The 27078-nt window shown below is 33.0% G+C and overlaps 1 protein-coding gene across 1 annotated transcript; it reads right to left on the minus strand.

Moving 5' to 3' along the window:
• Positions 1-3751: 3751 nt before the first annotated feature.
• Positions 3752-4612, minus strand: LOC106121578 (uncharacterized). The gene is made up of 2 exons (XM_013317291.1): positions 4238-4612; positions 3752-4123 (listed from the first exon to the last, which is right to left on the minus strand). The coding sequence occupies exons 1-2, from the start codon at positions 4565-4567 to the stop codon at positions 3752-3754; spliced, it is 702 nt and encodes a 233-aa protein (XP_013172745.1). The 5' UTR covers positions 4568-4612.
• Between the last annotated feature and the right edge of the window lie 22466 nt (positions 4613-27078).

A 27078-nucleotide genomic window follows, 5' to 3' on the forward strand; every position in this document is an offset into this window, starting at 1 on the left:
TAATTTATCTTTCGAACTAAAAAATGAAAATAAGACAACCGAAAGCAGGATTAAGAAGTGACAAAAGTAAAAAAAAAACAAACAGACGAATTAAGAAACTTTTTGTTTTTGGAATCGGTTCAAACATAGATAATTACGGAATATTGTTTATTAAATAACAAACATTATGAAATATTTGAATGTTAGAGAGAAGAGTATACTTCGTGCGGGGTCGGGGTTGTGGGTGGCGCTGTGTTCACCCTTATTCAGGTTAACCACGCCTTACGAATTTCCTATCTCACTACTTCTACACTCATTACGCTCTAGAAATAAATTGTCAACATGCTTATAAATCAGTTAAACACAAGTTTCTATGCCACGTAGAAGAGAAATAATTAAAATTTAAATAAAGATCGCGTAAAATTAGTCTAATGAAAGTAAGATATTGATGTGGCGACAGCTCTAAAAAGTTTCTACTTTATTCAATTGAGATTTGAGAAATCAGTTATTCTAAATATTTGTTTCTTATATATAATATAGCTTCAAAATAAGGCAAATAGAGCCAAACTCTGTGCTACAACAATGAAAGCAGGTAAATAAACCTTTAGGGATTACAATAAAATAATAAAAGACCTTTTAAACTCTTGTACTATGTTGTACGTTAGTTAAACATGAATTACGAACAAAGAAAGACCTTGGCCCTATAACGTTATCCTTCAATATGAGCGAAGCTAATAGTTGATTACGTTTTCGAGGTTCAGAGGCAACTATGCTAAATGCTTTAAAATTGTTACATAAGTAATTTTACTAATATTATAAATTCGAAAGTTGAGATGGATAGATGTTTGTTATAAAGTATCTCCAGAATGGCTACATGGATCTCGCTGAAATTTGGCATAGATGTGGAGAATAGTCTGGAAGAACACATAGGCTAATTTTTTTTAATTTCGCGCGGGCGCAGTCGCGGGAGTTTAGTAGATACTAAAACATTTTTTGCTCCCGTTTCAAATACATATAATGATAATTTTCGTTAAAATCATTTTGCAATATATTTAACTTATATCGTACAGTCCCATTATGTAGTTAAAAGTTCATATTGATAATTTTATAAGTATGGTATTAAAGTTAAAAATAAATAATAAATATTAATGTTAAATAAATGTATTATAGTAAGTTTTATTTTATATAAACTACAAGACATTTTTCCTTTTGAAACACCGGAGCGTGAATGGAAGGGTTTTGTTGCTAAAAGAAAATTTTTGTTACCGTCGTATGATTATAGCGGGATTTTATGCGGCACTCCGCCTATGCTAATATTTTTTCTGATGCGTATTCATGGGTCTATTATATTCGTTTATTTTTTTTAAAACCACAACATCCTTTGACATGACAAATGGCGACACCATGCGGCTAGAAAGAGAAACAACACTTTAATTATCATAACTCGTAGATTGGGACCGATTTAAATAAAAGATTTGATACGCTTTTTTTCGGTTTATTATCTCTTTTAATTGTGTACTTTGTTTTATTATTTTATGACCTAATGTTATAATTAAGTCAAGGTTGATTGGTTCAAGGTCATTTGAACATTATTGTGGACTTTTTAAAATAATTATGACTTAAAGTTATACTTATACTTATTAAGATACTAGCTGTCGCACGCTACTCCGTCCGCGCGTTATTAAAAAAGTACCTGGATGAGACCGTGGTATTTTTTTTAAAATTGGGTTTTTTGGAAATTGTATTTAAGTACGAATTACTAATAAAATGATGAAATATGAATAATATTTTTCGATCTTACCGATAGAAAAAGTTAAGTTTATGTTTAAGTTGATTATCGATAAAACACGAATAAAATGACATTTTCTAAGAATGATTCCTAGCTAGATCGATTTATCGCCCCCGAAACCCTCTATATACTAAATTTTATGAAAATTGTTGGAGCCGATTCCGAGATTCCAATTATACATATACACAAGAATTGCTCATTTAAAGATATAAGATAAAATAATGAGTTGCCTATATGTTCTTCCAGACTATGTTCTACATCTGTGCAAAATCTCATCGATTGTGCGGTTCCGCAGATACCTTCAAACATCCATCCATCCAAATCCAAATTATTATTAGTGGAGTTAGAGTAGTCTAAAGTCAAAGTTCTTATTAAGTTATACTTTTATTAACTTTCGTTTAAATTTGTAACACTTTTAATATAACATAAAACATCCATATTCCGTAGAAAACTGGTAAAAGTAGTGTACAAATGAGACAGATATATATTCCGTGTCTTGTATCTCTGTCCCGCACCGTATGAAGTAATGAGTGATAAATTGTGGCCGTTATATAAAACTAGTTTGTTGTAGCGGATACATTTTATATTTACCCATTTTCTTTTTATATGAATCTTACTGTATTTTGCTTATAAATAAAAAAAATCACAACGTAATTTATCGGCTATTGTCTATACTTCCTTGATAAAATTATAAAGGTAAAAGGTCTGTCTGTGTGTTACTCTGTGCAAAAAATTACCGAGGAAAACGTTTTGATGCAATGTTGAATTATAAATGAATACTGGTATACAATTATTATGCGCAATCCTGCAGATAAAGATAATAAATATTTTTAATCAGAATTTTAAGTGTGAGAATTACAAAAAAATCGCTATCAGACTAGAACAGAATTTTAATCGAGAATTTTTTTAGGTTTATCTTCTTATTCTTATATGTCTCCTATGTTCTTCCAGACTATGTTCTACTCTACATCTATGACAAATTTCAGCGACATCCATGCAGTTGTTCTGGATACCTTCTTACACACATCCATCCATACATCCTTTCGCATTTATAATATTAGTAAGATAAGATTACTTTTCTATGGTCTCGTAGGTTTATAACATTTAAGAGACAAGTATCGAAACATAAAAATACACAACGATTTCCCGCCTAACCCTCCGCAAAGATCGGTTCCCTTACCGGGTCGATGCATTCCGACCCCTGCGTGCTTCGCCCCCGCGCCCCCCGCACGCCCCTTGTCGAGATGTCGTAGCACTCTCCCCTGCTTTTACGGATTAATTTTATCTTTAGCAAGATTTAAGTGAGCATGGTACAGATTAAAATTTAAGTTTAGTATCTTTTCTTACATTTACACAATATTTTTTCTTTGTTTTAAATTTAATCTGAGGTATGATTTTATTTATAATCTTACACGTTACTTTATCTTTGCTTGTTGTATATTTTATACGTTTAAAAATATAGTGGTGAACAAAATTTCAAAATTTAATAAATCCTAACCTATTATATAAATTTTTTCGTTAATAAACCAAACGGAGCTAAAAGTATGAAGCTATTTGTTGCTAAAATATAGTAACATAGTACATCTATATTTTCCAAAGTATTCATCAATACATCAAAGTTTAAAATGATTTCCCATACGAGGTGTAAATGTCAGTGGGCATCGGATGCGGGCTAAGCAACCGCATTATAATACTAGCACAAAAGAACGCCCAACCCCAATTTTATTTTCTTTATTTATTCCCTCGGCCGCCTCTCACGACACCCACGGGAGCAGGGGTGATTACTATTTGACTTTCTTTTAAATTGTTTACTAATGTAATAGTGAGCAGAGTATTTTAAAAACTAAATTAGTTACTCGTATTTAATGTCAGACCCTTACTAAAACTATGGTTAAGGGTCACACTTAGTGATATTTAAGTATAGCAGTAAGATAATTATATTCTACTACAAGTATTTTTAAACTAAAATTCAGAGCGATAATTCTATTGCCATGAATCGAAACGCCTTTGCCGGGATTTTCGCGAATTTTTGATGAAAATTGATGAAGCACAAGACTCAGGTGAAACAGAAGCAACTGAATACTGATCAGCTTCATCCTTTTCTTCAATGTCAAGAATTATTCGTTGGATTTTACGTTTTAATTCTCTTTTACGAGCATCACTCCTCATATTCCGTATCGCAGCAGCTACAAAATCACCGAAAGTGGCGGCATCATCTAATTTATCTGATACGTTTAACGTTCGGTCTAAAGATTCGTCTTCGTTCTTCCGTTTTTTAGAGATCCGTCGAGAGGATTTTGTATTGACGCTGGTCGATTCTGGTGATTCCAAAATGTTGTTGGTAAAAGATGAATTCTGAAAATTATTAATTTTTTTATTATTTTTCCAAGAAGATATTTAATATGTCTTGTATTATCTGTATTCGGGGTAATTTGGCAGTACATAAGTTAACATTGATAAAGGACTCACCAAATCACCCTGTGTATCGTTTCCTGGTATGATATTCGGCATTAAAAATTTTAAACTTGTGAAGTACTCCCAATTGCTACCACAATTTTCATCTGTGCCTTTCTTTCTTAGTTTTCTTAATTCATTATTAAATTGCGTTCGTAAATTGTGCAATTTTCTATTTATTTCAAATGCAGTTGTATTAAATTGCTCCGCCAAACTATCTACAGCCGTTGACTTCTTTACCCTATTTTTATAATCGGGGTTTGATACTTGCCATAGTTCAGGCAGCGATTCATAAGACAAAATTAAAGACTTTATTTCTTCTGCAGGCCACGTACGTGGTTTCATTGCTGTAGCAATAAATCGCGCAGGTTTAAAAACTGCGACACTTCTGTCAGACACTCCACACGTCCTGTCTCCACGGCAGCGACACCGCAACTATATTTGCAACTAAGTGTCTTGACGCTCTACACATGTGGACACTCGATTGTTTCTATGTAAATGTCTATACACAGCGTAAAGTGTAAAGTGTCGTGTGTCGTGAGACACTTCGCAGCTCGCTTGCCTTATGAGATACAATATACAGCTGGTTTAAAAATGGAAAGTGTATGTAACCACGTCATTATTGAAGAATTTGATTCGATGTATTGAACGTGGCCGCGTTATAACTTTGTACGGATTATTCGAATAGTAAAACACTAATAAAATTAAAGCTATTGTTAGTAAAAATATTTTGGACATAGTCGTTGATATTAACTAATATCGTGTTATACAGTTATAGCAAAGATTCTTCTAATCTATATAGACGACTGAAACTATACTGTACTGCAACTAATAAGTGAAATAAACAATTTCTTTTTGCCTTATTACTACCATAATACCAATAAAATAGCAAATTCACAGTCTTTATGCAAATTAGTCTTCGCGGCTCAAGAGGACAAATAGTAATTAACAAGTAGAACAGCCAAACTTACTACTGAGCTAAAAAATACAAGAAAATAGTGGATAAAGTTTGAATTCTTTTATCGCAACATAAGTCGAGCAGTTAATCTTACGTAACACGCTTATCCACGTAAGAACTAAAAACAAAACATTTTGCGTCTTTATTGTAAAAAGAAATCTTACAACATACAAACTTTTTCGATGATATATATTTAATTTATTTTTAATAAAATGCCGATTATACCATACATTTTTTTTTTCAATAATGTCTACTCTCGAGACACTTCTATACAAAGTATTGTAATCCTTTTCACTCCCTTAAGAAAAACTGAGACAATGTAATTTAATGTTAAATTGCCAATTACATTCCCTTAGTATGTACTATTTTACCTGATTATGTTTTCTTTGAAGTATTGATATCTCGACTGTTACAAGAAATACAAGATAATAGCAATAAATTCAAACGTATTGAGTTCAAGGCGACAGATGATTGGCTAATTGGAGATTAAAATTTACTAACATCCCAATATCGCTACAGAATATTAAGAATTCTAGTTATAAACTATTTTAAAATTATAGATATAAAACTATATCATCATCAGCTCACTGTACGTCACCACCGGGGCTCGGAGCCTATTAGGCCATAGTCAACCTAGCTGGCCAAGTGCGAGTTGGTTGACTTCACACATATCTTTGAATTTATTTTCAGATAGGTGCAGATTGCATCACGATGTTTTCCTTTACCATAAGAACGTCTTATAAATGTACATATCTGAATCGGAAACCGAAAAAGACATTGGTACATGGCGGGATTCGAACCCAGGACCTGTAGATTACAAGTCAAGTGACCCCTGAGCCACGGACGGTCTAAAACTATAACATTTTATATTTATTGTATGTCCGTACACAAGAATTGTTATCTTTACCACAGATAAAATAGATTTGATTGTTTGTTTGCATTAAATAGGCTCCGAAACAACTGAACCGTTTTAAAAAACTACTACGGCTGGGAAGCTACACTGTCCCTGGTTGATATAAGCTATAGTTATTACTATTTTTTTTTATTTCGCGCGGACGAAGTCGCAGGCAACTATCACTCATAAACACATCATCACAATGAATATTGAAGAAAAAAGAAGCATTATTTATTATTTAGTTTAATTCAAAGAGAGTCTTTATTTCATAGTTTTGGTCACCTGTGACGCCTAGTCCTAAAAAAAAGAAAAAAGAAAACATGTAGTTTATTTTTAATTTAACATCAATCATCATAATCTGTTCAAGAAGTGTAACTATTGCATAATTTCTTGTAAGGCTTCTTCATTTCGTTCCTAGCCATACTATTTCATTGAAAGAAATCGATTTTACATATAACTCTTTAATTATTACTATCAATATTGTATACAAAAGTTCTACACTCTATCTTGCAACAAAAAAATGATTTAATTATAAACGTTGGGGCCGATTGTCGTTTGTGTCGACCTACTTTAAGCGAACATTTTGTAGGTCGCTTCATCGCTGTCATACGTCTTCTACTAATATATTGTATACTGAACGACATTCATTTCAATATATCATCCAATTCTTGTTTTCTGTTACAATAAATACACTGTTCACATATCTGCACCGCAATGGATACAAATGTCGATTTATTTATTGAATAAGTGCGCCTAATAAATGGAATGGTTGTACTGTTAGTACCGACACTAGTCAAGGTTAAAGCGTGAAGAAATATCATTAACAAAGTGTGATCTTAATTGCAGCCGAACTGTGTCATTGGGAATAACTGCCAGTACGTAATGCGTAAGTGCATTTTGGAACAAAATAGATAACTAATTCCGTGCGAATTTGGCCTTTATTCCATTGTAATAGCATCTAGAGTAGCGTGTCTGATTAGAAGATTATTATGCGCAGAGGAACGCGTTTATGAATAATTCTTATCTATGCATTCTGAACGAAACAAGCAATTCATTACAGTTTAATTCGAATCAACGTGGCTCGTGCCGTTTTCATTTATAGACATGTAATATGACGCAGAATATGAACTCATTACTTTACTTGTAATGTTAAATAACAATTATATATTTGAAACTAACTGTCGCCCGCGAATCTGTCTGCGCGGAATTAAAAAACCTATTGGTCACAGCGTAATGTTATATAGCCTAAAGCCTTACTTTATAAATGGACTAACAACAAAAAATTTTCAAATCGGACCAGTAGTTCCTGAGATTAGCGCGTTTAAACAAACAAACTATTCCGCTTTATAATATAAGTATAGATAACGCCGTTGACCTATAAATTATGGGCTAAGATCACAAATATTTTTTTTTTCTATTTACATTTTTATTCATTTGCTTGTTTTTACGACATTTAGTAACGCACCTGTAATAAGATTTCTTCAAACCTTCTCTGAATTATACCTGTTGCAAGCAAAAGTAGAACTTAAAAGCAAAAATAAGTGCTTTTTTTAAATAAAACACAAATATTTGATGCAAACTTACTTAATACGAGATTTTAGGTTTCCCAGCTTATATTAAATATTAATATTATTTTTTCCGGACGCGCTTATAAAACCTCCTTGGGCCATAAGTATCCTATTTATTGTACCTTATTTCCAAAGGTTTTACGCGTACACTATTAATAGTTTGAGGTAGTATTTCAAACATGGCACCGCGAAGCGTATTTCGCAACTGCCGACGCAGCCTTTCATCGAGGCGAAGGCCTTAAAGTTGCACCGGAAGTTGATCTTTTGTATTGTTGTTTGTTGGCCAAAAAACTTAATGAATACCAAGAACGTTTTACTTGGACATTCTTAACTTAAATAATAGCTAATAGCTATAACAATCTCTTTATAAAGATATTTATAAACATTTATTTAAAAAAATTGTTAATATGAAATTGTTGTTAATTATATTTAGAAAATAGGAAAAATTTAAGTAAATTGATATATAAACGGATCATAATGGGGTCAAGGCCGTTTGTAACGATAAAATTAATAATCTTACTAATATTATAAATGCGAATGTTTGGATGGATGGATGGATGTTTGTTAGAAGGTATCTTCGGAAAGGCTGCTTGGATGTCGCTGAAATTTGACATAGATGTTGAGCATTATTTGGTATAACACATAAGCTACTTATCAAGTTTTTTTTTAATTCTGCGCGGAAGTCTCAGGTGACAGCTAGTTAATAATAACTACGTTTGCTTCGGAACTAAAAAACGGGTTATAAAATGACAGTTTGATTGAGTTGGATATATTCATCAAGCATTCGCGTAAACACAGAATCAGTCATCTTACAACGTAAACAATGAGCTCGATGCTATAACAACGCAGGAATGTTATAAATGCACTTTCAATAGACATTACACAATCACACGTATAGATGCAATATCTTTTTATTCTTCATAGCAAAAAAAATATTCTCAAAGTCAAGAAATTAATTAGGATATAGATTTAGGGCTTGTGTTACAAAGCTATGTTTTAATGTTTAAAAAAGATTATATCAACGCATTTCTCGATTCAGATTGCGCATGAATAATAAAAATAATTCTATGTATTATCCCAGACTATGTTTCTACATCTATGCCAAATTTAAGGTGGATCCGTTAAGCCGTTCGTGAGATGTCCATACATCTTTTTTTTATAACAGAAGGGGGCAAACGAGCAGCGGGAACACCGAGGTGTTCAACGACGCCCATGGACATCAGCAATACCAGAGGAACCGCAGATGCGTTGCCGGCCTTATCTTAAAATTTGTTTTTTAAATATTTGTAAGAAGTAACCTTTACTTCGGAAGGATTCAATTTCTATAATTAGATATTTTAAGGTTATTTAAAATTCATAATTAATGTTCAAAATACGAAAGCAATATTTACTTTAATTGCCGCAAAAATGTAAGCGATTCTCTCTAAAGTCGACATACCTATATGCTACATAACTACAACAGACCTTAACGGTTCTTACAAAGATTTCCGAGAAAGTGTTACTAGTTCCAGATTGACGTTACAACGTGGACTTGCAGTGTGAGAAAATAACCGTTTGTGTGCAAACGATTTTGATATGTTCCATAAAATGTTTCGTCATTTTGTCATATTGGTTTTCTTTTATTGCCTGTTTTAATGAACATTCATATTGAGATTAAATACAAATTTTATTGTAAGTCTCATGTCGTTTATAACGTGGGTTTCTGAGTTCAATATCTCCGTTTAAAACATATTGATATCTCTATGTTGTCAAAAATAATGACAGGGATAACGTTATGTTTTATACAGAAGTTTTGGTCTTAGGAGCCCACGGATAGAGCCAAACCCGTTTGAATGTAGAGTTAGATTGAATTTTAGGCAACAGAGTACACTCGGAAGTGCTTTGTACAAAATTAAGAAACTACAATACTTAGTTATACAATATCAAAATGTATTTAAACCAACAAGATTAATTAACGTGTACTTTTAAGTCACAGATTGTAAATTCTTGCAATTAAATATTGCAAGAATTCCCTTTTAAAAGTTGACGATAGTACTCCAGTTCGAAATTCAAAGCGAAATTTAAACGACAATTCGTAATTATTTAATCTATGGCGTTGACCGCGCATTCCATTTGCGCGGTGCGTTCTGTAATTGACTTACAAATAAACACGACAAGGGCGCAACACTAGCGCCATTATACTATTTTAAATAACCAAAAGATGCGTCAAATGCATATAATTTTTTTTAGGTTAGTCTTATTAAAAAATATTATCTGATGAATTTATTTATACAGCAAATATAATATTATAAATGAATAAGAATTACATACGTAATAAAACAATAAACACCCTTTAAGAATTAAACAATTCGTACATTCGTCCGACACAAATAGCGCGGGATAGACGCCATATTGATATAGCTCGAATCATATGTAACACCAATTACGGCGAAGTAACAGTCGGTCGGCACTTGGCGCTAGTGTGCCCATATAAATACGCATACGTTTCTGTTTGAATACTTTCACCTGTTACTCGTATAATCGATATCTTGCGCGGAATTTAGATCAAATACTGTAAAAAAAATGTTCTTTTGATCAACAAATTAATTATTTGATGTTTTACTTTAAAGTATTTCGAATTTGTCTGTAACTAACTGTCGCTTGTGACTCCGTCCGCGCGAAATAAAAAAAAACTTAATAGAGTATGTGTTCTTTCGAAATATGTTCAACATCTATGCTAAAGCCTTCAGCGAAATACATGCTATTCTGGAGATAGTTTCAAACAAACAACCATCCATCCATCCATTCGCATTTATAATATTAGTAAGATAAAAAAAGTTAAATATGAACTCTTTGATAATATATCAATTGACTATAAAAAATATTGTCATTCTTTTACTGATAAAATAAATAAAGATATTAATCTTACTATATTTTTTTGTATATAAGAAAAGATTAATAATTAGATATTGAAAAAACTTACTTTAAAAGGTCACACGTGGGATGGTCTAAAGGCCATTAGTTCACTGCTGCTGGAACATACCTTGATCATATAAACGACGCTTCTTAAAATATTCTCATCCTTTTACAAATGTATTATGAATGAGAAATGTTATCATTCAATTTCTTTAGAGTTTTTTTCCGCACAAGTAAACTGGACGGCATGATCCATACAGTACCGAGCAATAACCAAAAAACTAGAGCAAAGAGGAGGCGAATTTGATAAATAAATAAACAGTCATTAGGGTTACCATTATATATGATAACGTGGGATAATACTTCTTTTATTTTAAACTTAATTTGGAATAATAAATCTTTATTTTAATGGCGAAAAATGATAATTGTATAATAGTCCTTTATACCAGCAATAGTATCATAATTTAATTTTATCTATAACATAGAAACGTGAAATTAAACAGAAGTGTATTAATGCGGCAATTAAAAAAAATTACGAACAAAAAATACGTTAAATTAATCAATATTTCAACTCAATGTGCGTATAAAGTAAAAGAAAAAATGACTATAATTAAAAAAAAATCTTAGTTTATTCAGAAAACAAGAAAGAAGACACTATATTTTTTACATACATAGATTTTTTCAGGATTATCTCATAAACTCACATTAATATGGGCGTATGTAGTTGTCGCTTGTCGGTGCGGAGAGAGCGGCGCGGCCTCGCGTGACGTCACTAAGGTCGTTTCCTACCACGCGACCGACGCGCCTCTAGCGACAGAACGCGCCATAAAACTCTATTGCGTCTGCCAACAAGCTAAATTACAAAACTGTCATCGAACCTTGTGTAAGATGTGATGTTACTAGCTGTATTAAAATGATCTACAGATCCTCGAACGCGATTAACTGTAAAGGAATGGCCTGAAAAAATAATTAACTGAACATTAGATATTTGAAACGAAATTATTATCACTTGTCCTCGTATCTTATATTGCCAGGTGTGGCCAATTTTGGACCAGGAAATAATACCCTCATCCAGCCACGAGCAGCACAAATAGCATTATCAGCGATTAACAAGGCATGCGTTACTTGACATATATTTTCCTCATAATTCTTTAAGATGGCTTCCTTCGCTACACTTTACCTGTTAAATTACATGCAGTGTACGTATTCGTAAACACCACGTGGTCCATCAAGGGTATCTGAGCTGCCATGGTCGCCAACTCTCGAAATAGGAAGAATTTTAATACAAAAAGGCGAAAGAAATTAAATATTTTTTTCATACGATGTGTTCATGAGTTCAAGGCAGTAAAAAATTGGGTTACTAATATAAATGCGAATGTTTAGATGGATGAATGTTTGTTAAAAAGTATCTTCAAAACGACTCAACGGATTTCGTTGAAATTTGGCTAAGATGTTGAACATAGTCTGGCAGAACACACAGATTACTATTTTTTTTTAATTCCGCGCGGACAGAGTCAATGTCAACAGCAAGTATGACAATAAAAAAAACATAGAAAAGCTTCGAGAAAACATTATTCCCGTTTAAGATATAATAGGCACAATTGTAATGATCTCGCGTATCAAAATTGTTGAACAAAGAAAATGTTATCTCTTAACTCGAATACAGACTACTAAGTGGCAATTTGTAAATAAAAACATCAGTCTGGTGTTTTCATTGTAAGCATTTGTTTAATTAAAATAGCAGAGACGAAAATTGGGACAAAATAATGTAGGGCGAGGTCATTAGTTACGTATTGTTAACGAGACTTTCTAAAGTCTGGTCGGCGTTCTTATAACTTACATTTCATTTCTATAATATGCTTCAAACACTTTTACTTTTCACTTCAGAGATGTAGCCGTTTTGTAAAACAACGTATACAATTTTAAATACTCATTGCACCGAATTAGATAGACCTTTGGAAAGCAATACTGCAGAATTGAATCTGGCAGCATCGTAATATCTTACATGAATAATTGATGTACAAGGTTTCAAGGTAAATGATTGAAATTAGGTACGATAATAGACGAGGAAAATAGGTACAGTCCTAGTTTTTACCACATAATAATTCACATAATCGAAACTATATTTTTCCAGTCCATATTCTAGTTTGTTTGGTACAGCGTGGCGTTTGCATTGACTGCAAACTCTCAAACAAACAAATATTCCATTATTATAATAAAAGTATAGATTAGTATGGATAAGACGTTATAATAATGGTGACATGATGACAAAATATTGTATATTCTGCAGTAGAATAATGTAATCAACGCCTTAAACTTTTAAATAAAAAAAATATTATGCCCTATCGTCTAACCAATTACGACATATTGCTAAAGAGTTATACCAAAACAAAGTTTTGTTATTATTCGCTATACGTATTCACTGATTTTTTTTTAATATGTAAATATATTTGTTAAGCGATATCCATTGAAGATTTAAATAGCAAGTACTAAAAGATGTTCTTTACTAAAACCTCAATGTATGTAAAATAACGCGATATGGATGGAGTAATAAAATGAAGGGCGCCGCTACTACGAAGGGCTTTGGAATAGAAATCGAGTACATGTCGTCATAATGCAGGGCTCTCAAATACTTTAACGCTGCCTCCATGTTTATTATATAATTGGAAGATTAATGTTTTAGCAAAAGAATAACAACTTAAATCTCAATTTTTCCAAAGTTTATTCTAGTATCCAACTTTACATTGATGATTATATCGTTGGTTGACTATATTAGTTTATGCTGACGAAATAGGCGACCGTTATTTTACTAATATTATAAATGTAAATATTTGAATGTATGGATGGATGGATGGACGTTTGTTAGTAGGTATCTGTTAGAAGGGCTCAACGTATCTCAATGAAATTTGGCATAAATATAGAGCAGAATCTGGACGAATACATAGGCTACTTATTAAGGTTTTTTTAAACAGTAAAAGGGATAGCAATATTGTTTTTATACAATCGTTCAAACAGTGTAGACTCAATAAAAATTACTCGCGCCCGGATGTTCGTATGTACAGTTGTAGCGGGCCGACAGTTCTCAAGCCCTGTCATTGGCGACGACGTTGATTGTTAACGCACAAAACGGGTTTCGCTCCGACGGAAACGTGATTTGTCTACTTATTAAGCCATTATGCCCCAAGTCACCCGATGTGGCTACACCAGCTGTTTATACACCATTTCACCTTTACATGCTCGATTTATGTGACCTTAATGCTATTGCCCTAAATAGGGTGACCAATTAAAAAGGATATTGATTTATTATTGCACTAGCTGTCGCCTGCGACTCCATCCGCGCGGATTTGAAAAAATCTTAATTAGTAGCCTATGCGTTCTTCCAGACTATGTTCTATATGGGTGTCAAATGTCATCAAGATCCGTTGAGCTGTTACGGAGATACCTTCAAACAATCCATCCATCCAACTTTCGCATTTGTTATACTAGTAAGATTTATTTCACCAGTTTTAACTTCATTCAATTACAGTAGTATCTGTTTTTTGAATGGGACTGAAATGTTTTATCTCAATAATTGTTCTTTTTGGTTTCTCTTTGTCTAGAAATCCAGAAACAACAAAAAATACTTTGGTATTATTTCATGTTAGAAATTGTTCTTATTGCATCATTTCGCAAGGTTGAGGTTACGAGAAATGACTACTAAGAATATGTAAAATATTATAAAGATCTTTCTGGAATGATTCCTTTGTTTATTTGATTTTTTTTATGCTTTATAATCATTTAGGTAGACTTAATTTTCAAGAGTCTTGGTAAGACATTTGTGCAACTCTTAAATTAAATCTGTGTATACTTCTTATCAAACTTTTGCTGTTATTTCAAACCGTTAAACTATTAACTACTAACAAACCAAGTCGAAGATTTCGCTTCCCGAGGGACTCCTAATGTTAATTTGCTACTAACTTGATCTTAACAGTACTTGGCACTTGGCCACTTCAAAACACTGTAAAATACAATAATAATGTTTACTCACTAGCTGTCGCCCGCCACTCCGTCCGCACGACATTAAAAAAACTTTATTAATAGTCTATGTGTTATTATAATATATGTACTAAATTTCATCAAGATCTGTTGAGCCGTTCCGGAGATACCTTCAAACAATACATCCATCTATCTAAACATTTATAGTACTAGTAAGATAAAACAAAATTCACTTTCATCAAAATGTTATCAAATAAATCAAACAATTATTGAACGGAATACAAGAAAATCGTATCATTTCAATACAAAAAGAAAGATTTTGTTAGCGTTGAAACTGGTTAGTAATACCGATCGACAGCTGATTGCTAAAAAAAAACAAGTTTAAGAACGTCAGTAAGTAGCGCGATCTACCGGCACGAGTCCAGTTTGTCGCGCGTCGTTCTGCAGGGGGACGCTTTTTAAACTCATTTTATGTTTTATCTTATTTGAGATAAAGTTCATTTTACAATAAAGAACAGTGTACGTGTGTACTATAGGCAACCAAAGTAATATCTTTAGAACTCTTAACTGTGATTCATTTTGATTCGTATTGCACAAATAACAGAGATTAAATTACTTTGTTAGTATTTTTATTTCAATGTTATAACGGTAGTTACATTGCGTGTTCTTGATCAGTTGAACAACATGTCGGATGACTTACAAAGGAAGTTATGCTTGACTACAGAAAGTATGTTTTGGATTTAACTACGTTTGCATCTGTTACTTAAACAGTTCTAAGTATCTTAGATTATTAAGACATGAGGTGTGTTTTAGCTGTTCACTAGACCCACAGTTATGTAGTCCTGGTGCGTTCCTTGTGCGATCCAGGGGCTCTCACTAACTTTAAAGAGGCAAGTCTCGCATTAACCTGTCTTTCCCCCAGACTTCAGGGTACTTTTGAAGATCCACCCTCCCCCGTAAACATAAAAAACCAAGAGTTATGTAAATAATAAGAATAAACTGGTAAAAGTGCAAGGAAGTATTCTGTAACACGCGATCACTATCAAGTCTATTTTAAATGTGAGGGGAAAAAAGTAGATAATAAATGAGTGAATTATTTTCGACGATAAGGCTCCTAAGTGCCGATACATCAGATGTCAATTACAAGGTGGTCCTTGTGGACGACATGCATGGGTCGAAAATAACCTAACTTAATCTATTACTTCCTACTTAAATAATTATATTGAGAAATACTTCTGATAATCTAAGTTATAGATTGTTATTAAGTTAGAGAAGTATAATGTTTACAATTTTTTTTTCTAACATAATTATTTACCATAATGATTGCGACAAAAAAACATTTGACAATCGATGTTTTTATTACTTTCAATAAGTTTCGTTTCCACTTGATCAGTTGAATACAATTATTTGTAATTTATTTTTTATGTTTCTTGCTTTAACTATAAAAAAGCGACTATATTTTTAAAAAGAAACTTAAATGATAAACATCAGTATATTATTATTTTTTTCAAATTAATTTATTATTAAAATATAAAAAAGGTAATATAACAATTTGTGAAATAACGTCGTGGGAAATGGTTTGGTAATAAAAGGGCACAGTGGGAGGAAATCTGCGGGTGTCGACCCCATGTACAGTATACCCATACGTGTTTAACAAAAGGGGGACGTATATTAAATACAACGTACAACTGCCCCCACTACACAACTATTGTTATATTGATTATATAATACATACAAAAAATCTTTGTATATTTTTACTAACATACTTTGTTCTAAAATGTTTCTTACTTAAAGTGCGAATGTTTAGTTGGATGGATGTTTGTTTGAAGGTATCTCCACAACCGCTGAACGGATCTCGATGAAATTTGCCATACATATAACTTAGTCTGGAAGAACACATATGCTAATTATGTTTTTTTCAACTACGCGCGGGCGGAGTCGCGGAAGACCGCTAGTATAATATTGCTTAATACAATGAGTATCTACAGTATAGATAAATAGTTACCGAGATCTTTAGTGTAGTTAATTAGTATTTAGCGACTGCTTATGTAACCAACAACTCTGAGTGTAGAAGTTGAGTTGAACACTTGGATGTAACTTAAACGTCATAAAATATAAGAAAATGTAATATTCCAGATTGAATAATTCCACAGGGTCGATCGACAGATTGAGGACAAGGAAAAATTTATTAAAATACATACTCCAAGGTTACTTGCACTTGATCAGCAATGTTTCATCCATTTTATAATAGGGTAAGCAGAGATAGAAAACTGTATACTATGCGTTTTAAATTAGTACGCGCGGGTCAATGACATCGAGATGTCAAGAATGCTAACAAAACTTTTTTCTTTTGGCTTTTATGAACAGTATATAAAATGTAAAATTATGTAATTAAAAAGGAATAATTCAATTTTAATAAGGCTTTTATAACTAGCTGTATTTCAAAGTACATAAAATATTCCGAAGGTTAACAAAGATTCAGTGATTTTTTAGTACAAATAAATAATGTCGATTTCGAAATTATAAGCCATTATAATCCAGATCATGAGAAGCAATATTAAAGGTATTGTTTCTTTCCGCCCGTGTTTTGACGAAAATGAGTCATGTGAGTTTGTGTCCGTCGATTTGAGAGTGGAAAATAACCGGAGAGTGTTAATTGTTACCATCACGGTCCGCCATATAATTAACATACTTTCCTCAAATCAAACACATCGATAATTTGTAAGGCACATCTCTACACTATTCATTACAAATATTCAAATTTCAAGGACAGTCTTAGAAATCGAGTACGAGATCACAGTATTATGACTGTTAAATAACATAAAAACTGTAAAATAGTCGTCTGAATTCAAGTTATATTCCTTATTCTTTAAGGTACACTTCCACGGGTGGATGCGCAGGGTAATGGACGCATACTTTTAAACTCTCCGTATCGGACACTTAGACCCTTTTTCCACTAAGCCGTCAACCGCGTGTAATTAAAAGAATCAACCGAAGCGTTTAGCTTGATCAAACTTTTGGCGTATTTAAAAGATAATCTCTACTGATTATGAGAGTATAAGTTTTTTTTTGTATTAAAATTTTTAATAGAAAATATTATGCAAAAAAATAATATAAAATATGTGTGGTTGAAGTCAATTAAAATATTTCGTATCAAAACATAGAGTGTCTGTTATTTGCTGCATAAAAAGCGAGCCACTCCACTGGAGCCAGTCATTTTGCTTTGAGCGGTCGGCGATGGCGGAACAGAGCAGGATTAAAACTGAAGTTTCAACAAATATTTGCAAAGTATTCTGCAAAGCGCACGTTAATTATGACGGAAAAAACGACGCTTGTCTATGGATTTTATTTTGCTGCAGTCATACAACATTTTCAATGTGAAAATTGTAATTTCAATGTAAAACAACGTAGTTATTTAATGAAAGGAATATTCCACAAAAATGTAACTGGATTTGTATTTTCATTTGTACGTATATTTTAAGGGGAAAAAATGGCTTGAAAATTAACGCTATGTATAGAGTTAAGATTGATAATTATGCGTTGGTGGTTCATTGTATGTTGGAAGGATATACAAAATCAAGTCTAATTTTGATACTGGCACCATTCAGGGACCAATTCATGTATTAACTACTTTAAACGGATATAATCGTAGATTAAGCCAGAGTGATGTGCATCGATCCGCAATCTCTGGCTAGCGTGAAGGATTTTATGAACTATTTTTGTCCTCTAACTTCTAGAAAAGTCAGTAGACCTAAACAGCGTTGCGAAGACGACACACAAGGTAACATAGGGCCAGGTTGGACGATGCCTTTACCCAGAAATTGGTCCAAATATTGAAATAAAAGGTCGAACAACAATAAAAATAAAAAAGTCGGTGTATCTTTTTAAAATTTCTTCTCACAAGTTATCAGTAACCGACCAGAAGTTAATACGAAAACAAAGGTGGAATGCAACCAGTTTACTGTCAGCTGCATTGTCAAACAATCGTAATTAAAACGTTAAAATATTTGTATGCTGGCAACATTGACCGCGCGGTTCGGATACGACAATATTATACAATAATATGCATAACCACTTTGCATTAAGAGTGAAAGTTGCTTGTCGCGTTTCGCTAACGACCGGATGCACTGTGTCGACCGGGCACGTGCAACAACTGCCAATGTCGCCTCAATTAGAGATAAGTCTTATTACCAATTACATATTGTTACTTGCGAAGCGATAACCGATAAAAGATCCCTGAACTTATAGCAATAAATAGTTTTAATCGAACGGCACTGGTTAACTGCAACTTGTGTGGTAAAGATACTAAAATATTTGAGACCATATACGTTACATCTACACAATAAAATTGGAATGTCTCTATATATTATCGAAAAATAAAATAATTCACGCATATAATGTATTTGCTTTACAGATTACGAAAAATCTATATTTCAAATTGTTGGTATGTCTGTCTGCTAGTCTGTGTTTGTTCCGGATAATATCCGGAACGGCCGGACCGATTTTGACGGGACTTTGTCAGGAAAATAGTTGGTGCATGCGGGCATGTTAAAGTCTTATTTTTTTATCCTGCGCTAACAAAGTCGCGGGCGACCGTTATTTGTCGTATTTGGCCTAATTACAAGACCACCACTGCTAGTATTTTTAAAACAGCCTACAAATTCATTCGCATGTGTTACATTAAAGGTCACATAAAAGATATCATTCAATATGTAGTAGAAAACCGTAAATTTTTATTTTACTATCACATCATTTCACTTGTATCAACGTATACTGGTTTAGTGTTTATAGCGTGGTTAAGTAGATTTTCCGTTAAATCTAGACGTCCCGGAAAAAACCTCGGAAAGTATATTTCTTTTAGGAATAATTATTCCTCGAATATAAAGCATACTAGCTGTCGCTGACAACTCTGTCAGCGCGGAATTTAGAAAAAACTTAGTAGCCTATGTGTTCTTCCAGACTGTATTCTACATGTGTGCCAAATTACAGCGAGGTCCATGCAGACGTTCTGGAGATACATCTAAACATTCACATTTATAATATTCGTAAGATAATTTATCTATTGTGTCGTTACAATAAATTAAAAACGTAACTCTCAATAACAAAATACAATCTTCGACATTACATTCCTTAATAATTGAAAATGAGAGCAATGACACTGTATTTGGGAGAGTTCGGAAGTTAACTTTTTGATAGTGCAAACCATTCTATACCTTATCTCTTTCAGTTACGGTTTATATTTACATAACAAGATAGAGTTAAAGTATTTACTAGTGGGGAAACGTTCAATCCAGTATGCCATCAGTTACTGGAGTAATAAAAGTTAACTGAAACCTTGTTTATTTATAAAAGTAAAGTACTCTAGTAAATTACATAAAAAAAATCTCTTTAAACAGTTCTGGAACTAATGGCAATAGTAAAAAAAATAGTAATATTATAAATGCGAATGTTACAACGATGGATGGATGTTTGTTTGAAGGTAACTTCGGAATAGAACAAAATGAATACCGGGTCAGATAACTTAGTCGTTCTATACTATACCATTGCGTTACGTCACTACGACACGAAAACCCCTACACCCCCGAGGTCCTTCGCCCAGATGCCCGCGCCCCTTCGCCTCCAATTACTCCGTTATCAATCATTTGAAAAATCCTTAATTATTTACGAACCCAAAATACACGAACTATCATTAAAACGGACTGATTTTAATTACTTTTATATAAAAACTTATACAATCTATAAAATACATAGGTAAGAAGTTAGAAATACTAGTAACAACATATTTTATCTGTTCTAATTTCAAATTTCGTTCTATACTTTCATCACCTAATTTTTAAACATTACGGGTACATAGTTTGTTTTATAAATTTAAGATTATTTTGTAACTTTTCTTTATGCGTAATTATGAGACCATTTTAATTTCAAATATTATCTATAATATTCGATGTGTAAACTCTAACAATAAAAAACTCGGGTGAAGTTGACGCGTTCATATTTAGCGCCAGATGTCCTACGGAAACCTGTTTCGTCTCTTTTATCACCTACAAAGCTATTTCTTTTTATTAACATTTACTTTTTCTTTTAATAATCGTATTGTTTTACTTATAAGAGTTGTTATTTATGATTTAAGTAAGCATCGATTACGTGTAGTTTAAAAGTATTTTTTTACGTTGATTTAAACTTTTATTAACCATCAGACATTTAAATTACTCCTCCACTTCATCTATGTATTGTTATATGTATGGATTAAGTTGATTGGAGCATTCGCCTACCTGCTAATTAGACAAAGAAGTTGCGGTCGGCTTAGTGACAGCAAGGCGTGCACATAAACATCGGTAGCGGAATGTGAAGCGGGGAGGGACGCGAGGGGCGCACGTCCCACCGCGCCGGAATGTCGACAAAGACTGCGCCTCGGCCTCGGGCATAGAGTAGAGAAGCGGCTATAGAGCGGGCAGCGGCAGCGGGCACGAGCGCCGAACAGCTGATGGCTGAACGCAGAGCACACCTGTGCATTATCAACGGGGCTATGACATAAGCACCATATTTTTACGATGTTTGTGGATAATTTAAATCTTTGCAAATAACATTGTTGAGACTTATTCAGTTTAATTATTTTTTTATAAAATATAATACTGTCCGTGAAGAGGTCAAGAAATCTTAGTAAGAATTTCATCACTGAAAAAATATTTTGTTCCTTAAGGTTCTGTAGCCTAAACAATTTAACCTACAATTTGTCGAGCTCTTTGTTTTCTAATTAATCACTATTTCCCTCTAACAGGTTCGAAAGATTTTTATAAGAATCGATTAAACTTATAATAAGAGAAAGTGGATGATTTGACTCTTGAATAAAATATATTTAGGTATACAATTACTTATTTTTTAATTCCCAAATCAATGGGATTTTTTATTTCATGAACTCTATCGATCCAATGGGAAATAATCCCATTGGGCAAATTCATCTGTCTTCTGGTCTGCTCTAGTCTATCGGTCTTTGTACGGGAAGGTAAAAAAAAACTCGTAATATCCTAATAAACATGAACAACATGGTCGCCCAAGTTGCACTCTCTCTTTCTCGCGCGTTTTAACCTGCGCTGGCGCAAGTCTGGCCTGGAATCGTCGCAAGTCGCGACCGTACAGCGACGTGGCCGTGTGAAAGACGCCAGTTGGTTGCCTCTCGCACCTCCACCGGCCATAGCACCCGGCTGATGACCGCACTTGAGACGATAAAAATGTTAAACAGTTTTTTTTTAATTAGTTTACTGAACGTTCACTTTTTACGTTTCAAACATTGCTTTAAGAAGCCTGTTACAGGTGGGAAAAATATTGGGTTTTTAAGATGAAAGTATAAAGCACATTGAACATATTGATAAAGTTAACTACTTATAATTTATTAAAAAAGCAAACAGTGATTCTTAAAAAGGTTGAAAACCTTATTAAGTTACATTAGAAGAAACAGTTTTGGTATATTCATGCATAATTTGTAAACCAAGTTTCCGGAGTCATATTAAAGTGAAAATTGTAAATTAAAACCTTGAGTTAGGATTTCTTAATACACAACTATAAAATAAAATTCGTTGTAAAATTCACGGACCTAATTATAACATACTGAAATTTAAAAGATGTAAATAGGAGATACATATTGCTTACTTGGACCATAATTAATAATAAATGTAACGTTAGCCCGCGCTACTTAACGCCCGGAAGTTAAACATCCCCTGTTCCTCGCCCCCTGGTGTATAACAAAAGATTGGTGTACTGCAGACGTCGGCCTTATCAATTAAAATATATGTTTTTATATTTGATGTTTAAATACTACTGACTCACTAAAACTGGTTTATCTAACTTCTTACTAATATTATAAACTAGCTGTCGCCCGCGAGTCCGTGCGCGTGGGTATATAAAATACTTAATTAGTGTAGCCCACCCATTTATCCATTCACATCACATCCATCTAAACATTCGCATTTATAATATAAGTAAGTTAAATAAAAAGCAGCTCTTGAAGGCATAAATTCGAAAAAAAAATAAAAAAATGAATAAATAGTATCCTATATCCGTTTCCTGGCTCTAAGCTACCTCCTCACCAATTTTCAGCCTTAACAGTAAAGCCGTTCTTGAGTTATGATGTAACTAATACATACAACTTTCTTTTATATATATAAATGCATATGTCTAGATGGATGGCTGAATGGATGGATGTTTGTTTGGAGGCATCTTCGGAACGGCTGAAGGGATCTCGATAAAATTGTCGAAAAGCTACTTATTTTTTTTATTCCCCACGGAAGTCACGGGTTACAGCTAGTTTGTGATAAGTTTTAATTGGTAAAACTACAATCTTATAATCCTATATAATGATAAGTAATGACATTTATCTTACATTCTTTAATACAAGATTATATCATCTATGATTTTTTGAGCAAAACATCAACGCACTATTCTCATTTTTAGCCTTTAGACATACTTTACTTTTAGCCTTAGTATAAACTGTTTAAGATTACAATGTACACTTATTAAATAATTCAAAACGGATGTTTTGAATGATAACGGTCAGAGAGTGAATGTAAAATAGCCGTGTGAAAGTGAGTCGATGTTGGAGGCGGTCAGACGACATAACCTCACGTAAGTTTACGATTGACACCTTTTGACGCGATATTTAAAGGATTTTTCGACACATTTACGAAACAAACTGTATTTGTAATGTAACTTTTATAAGCCTATTTGCAGGAAAGAGAGAGAACTAAGAAATAAAGAAGGAAGATGTATACGCGAGTTGTTAAGCGAATGTTGCTTGGCTCTATCTACCCGCTAAGGTTGCAAGCGTAATAAATGTTATTTTCAACAACTTACGAAATAGTAAGTTGAATTTTGATGCTTTGATGAAGGTTCCATAGTCATTGTAAACGGTTAGCTATAGCAGGTAGAAAAATGTCTTTGTTTAGCCGTAACGTCCGGCCCCCGAGCCCGGGTCGTATAATGGCCGACGCATTTCTACAAAGTAAGTCGATGCATTTCCGAAACAAATACTATAAAATGTGCCATACATTTAACTTCTTACTTTTAATATTATAAATGCGAATGTTTAGATGGATGGATGGATGGATTATTGTTTGATACTATCTCCAGAACGGCTGACCGGATCGTGATTTTGACAAATAGCATGCAAGCAACTGGTTTTGGCGACTCAAGACCGAAATTTCGTCAACGCGTGCTATGTACGAATCTCTATGATCGATAAATCGGTTAGCCACCAAAATTGCAAGGTTTACGTTGCCTTGTATATGAAGGGCCTTAAATTGTAATGCGACATACATACTTAAGGTTTTCATAGTAACTATAACCAATAATATGTAGTATAAAAGCTTAGTATTCACGCTATAGCATCGTATGTAAATCTATCAGAACAATGGTAACGGTACATCTTAATTTGGTTGCAAATTAGCAATCGAGCAACTTGCAAACAATACTACGTCGGTGTATTAATGTTTTGTACTGAATTCAAACGATTTTTTTTTATATTAAAATATAAGCAGATTTTTTTGTAAATTTAACAAACTAATGTTTTTTATTATCATAGTGTCCCAGAGAAGTATATTTTATATTGAATATTACTTTTTACTGGTCCTTTGCATTCGGATCCTTGTGAAATGTAACCGCTATATTCTATAACAAAGATATTAAGATCTAGACTTACATATCTTTGATTTCTTTTACCAAAATCCATGTATAAAACATAACGTTCTCCTTCATATTATTTTTTACTGAAACAGATAATGTATTTTATACAAAGACTGTGTTGACAATATACTTAATGTCAATTCTATTTACAGTACTAAACTTTACCCTTGGAGACCCTAGATTTTTTTTTATATCATAAGGTGGCAAATGAGCGAGCGGCCACCTGAAATCGCTGAAATAGCGAAGTGACCGTTGCCCATAGACATACGTTATTGCATATGCGTTGCCTACCTGTAATCGACGTAGGAGAGGATGCACAGAAAGAAAATATTTTTCCTTTCCATGCATCCTCTCATCTGGAAAGTCTACTTCCACTTCCCCTCCTTTCCTTGTAAGAAACAGGGTGGGATGGGAAAGAGGACTAAATTAGGCCTCCGGGACGCACACTCATCAGACGAAACGCGGAATTGCTTCCACTTCACGCCTGTCTTCTGTGTGGTCGTGGTATTTCACCGGGCAAGCCGGGACAATTCGTGCGAAGATGTTAAAGCGGGCTCTACCACTGTTAAATTTATTATGATTTTTCTGGACTAACTTTAAATTGTGAAGGATAAATAATTTTATCCCCCCATTTTGGCCTATCTCTACATCATTTTTTTATATGAGTTTTTCTAAAATAGTAATTAATATTAGGTTATGCTATCTTAAAAAATGTTTTTACTTATCCAATTAGAAATATGGCCTTGAAGCACTTAAAGCTATCAAGGGTGCTTCGCAATATCGTTGCCCCCAGAAAATATCTGATAAAATTGAGAGAGGCGTAATCCAAAAAAATAAAATTAAATATCGAAAATCAACCTTTAAACATTTTGACAACCAGATAAAATATTGAACATTGACATTGTTATGCAATTAAAGGAACAAATAATTCTCATAGGACGTGGGCATAATGAATGCGACACAATATTAAGGCATTATTTTTTAATTTACACCAGTGAATGGAAAAATTTTACACATTCGTAAATTATTAAAATGGTACAAAGGTATGTTCATAATAAATGATTTAATTTTCTCTCCATATACTTGTTTACTGAATTCGCGGCCTCGTGTTATACGATCAGATATTATCGGATTGTAATTGCGTCATACTCACTTACATATATCGTTTTCTTGTATACTACAAGAAATGTATTTAAGTATCATATTTACATTAAATCATAGTGTTTGCTTATCTGTATTATTCTATCAAGAGAATAGAGATCCAAACAAAAAAATCTAAACAATATGTGGCTATGATAAAAGCTATGGCGCGTACCTGGCATGTTACAATTCTAAAATCAAAACGCAACCACAATTCCTATTCACTGGCCGTTTTGATGCCAATAGAAAATAAAAACAGAAAAAACATGCGACGACATGCGATTGTCTCAAAATTTCAAATTTCGAACAGAGCTCGCGCCGCCGCCGGCCGAGGTTGGCGCGACCGACGCGACGAGACGAGGTCGTTGAACATCGAGCTTTCATGTCCTAAATACCTAATCGTTTGGGCGCCAACTTGTATTATGTTTTGCTATATTTTACTTATGAAATATTAATACAAAGAAAAATTATGACAAATTGACATGAAGATGTATCATTTTATCGTAAATATAGTTATAATAATAAATTGCGTGACATTAAACATACATCTTACTTGTAGTGGGACATATTCATGATTCTTTACAAAATATTTTCCTATGTTTATTTTTAAAATCTTAAAAAAATTTATTCAGTACAAAAAAGCTATTTATCTATGGCTATACCAATTTACTCATATTTAACAAGTTATTGAAGTTACATATCAAATAATTTGTACTCAAAACAAAGGATTAAATTATTCCAAAAGTTATAAGACCAGAATATCGTTTTCTTAAAGTACACAATACAAGTTTCTCTCTCTCTCTTTTTTAAATTGAGTCAGTGAAATTTTTTACCAATGATTGGTATAAAATGATTACTCTTTCTCGACGATTTACTACTAATGAGGAAGTGCCAACTTAAGGCAATTAATTTTGTCTATATCCAATTAATCCTTCATTGCGATCTTAGTAAGACCATAGATTGTATGGATTTTTGCATTTATAATATTGAGACTTGTAAACACTGAATTAATTATTTGGTTTAATTTTTACAGCTGGCCACTTACGTGTCGCCAATCATACTTGGGATTTAAATAAATTAAAAATAAATACTTAAAAATTATTTCTAAAACTACACAATAACATCACAGATCACGAAATCTAAAAGTGAAAGTTAGAACACTTTAAAACAGTGAAAGTATTTGATAAAATTGTTCACTCTAAATTAAAACCTTGATAGCGATTGCTGTACAGAATACAGTAACTCTTATGTCTGTACAGAGACTTACGTATAGTTCAACATTATGCCTGTCAGTCCACATCTGGACATAAGCCTTCTCAATGACTTGAACATATATTTTTTTAAATATTACCAGTTTTTTTTTGTAAATTTACTAATATTTCTTTAACCATTCCAACTAAGCTCTAGGCTTGTGCTAGGATATGGTTTACGACAAGAGTCGAATAGCGGGATTCGAACCCCTCGTGGTCTGATCTCCGTACCCTTTACCATTAGGCTATTGACGCTTATATATGGGTCAAGATTTCTTTATTTCTCTAATCTATTTATTCAATATTCTGAATTCTTTCTATAACTTTTATAATAAATCGAACTTATAATATTATTTCAAATCACAATTTACACGTTTTTATATACTCCTTCCACCTTATTCCAGAATAAAGAACAATTTTGCTATCGTTTGAGTCCCCAAGTTTAATCCTGGTAATTCATAAAATTGATTACGAAACAAAGACTATCCTTATTCATGGTA

The sequence above is a fragment of the Papilio xuthus genome, unplaced genomic scaffold, assembly GCF_000836235.2.
Source record: "Papilio xuthus unplaced genomic scaffold, Pxut_1.1 DF826938.1, whole genome shotgun sequence".
In the NCBI taxonomy this organism is placed as follows: Eukaryota; Metazoa; Arthropoda; class Insecta; order Lepidoptera; family Papilionidae; genus Papilio; species Papilio xuthus.

What these genes read in the sequence shown, in the direction of transcription:
- LOC106121578 (XM_013317291.1), bottom strand. Translation starts at nt 4,567, where the DNA reads ATGAAACCACGTACGTGGCCTGCAGAAGAAATAAAGTCTTTAATTTTG. An exon ending in ACGATACACAGGGTGATTTG is followed by an intron (nt 4,124 to 4,237) that starts GTGAGTCCTTTA and finishes AATAATTTTCAG; the next exon opens with AATTCATCTTTTACCAACAA.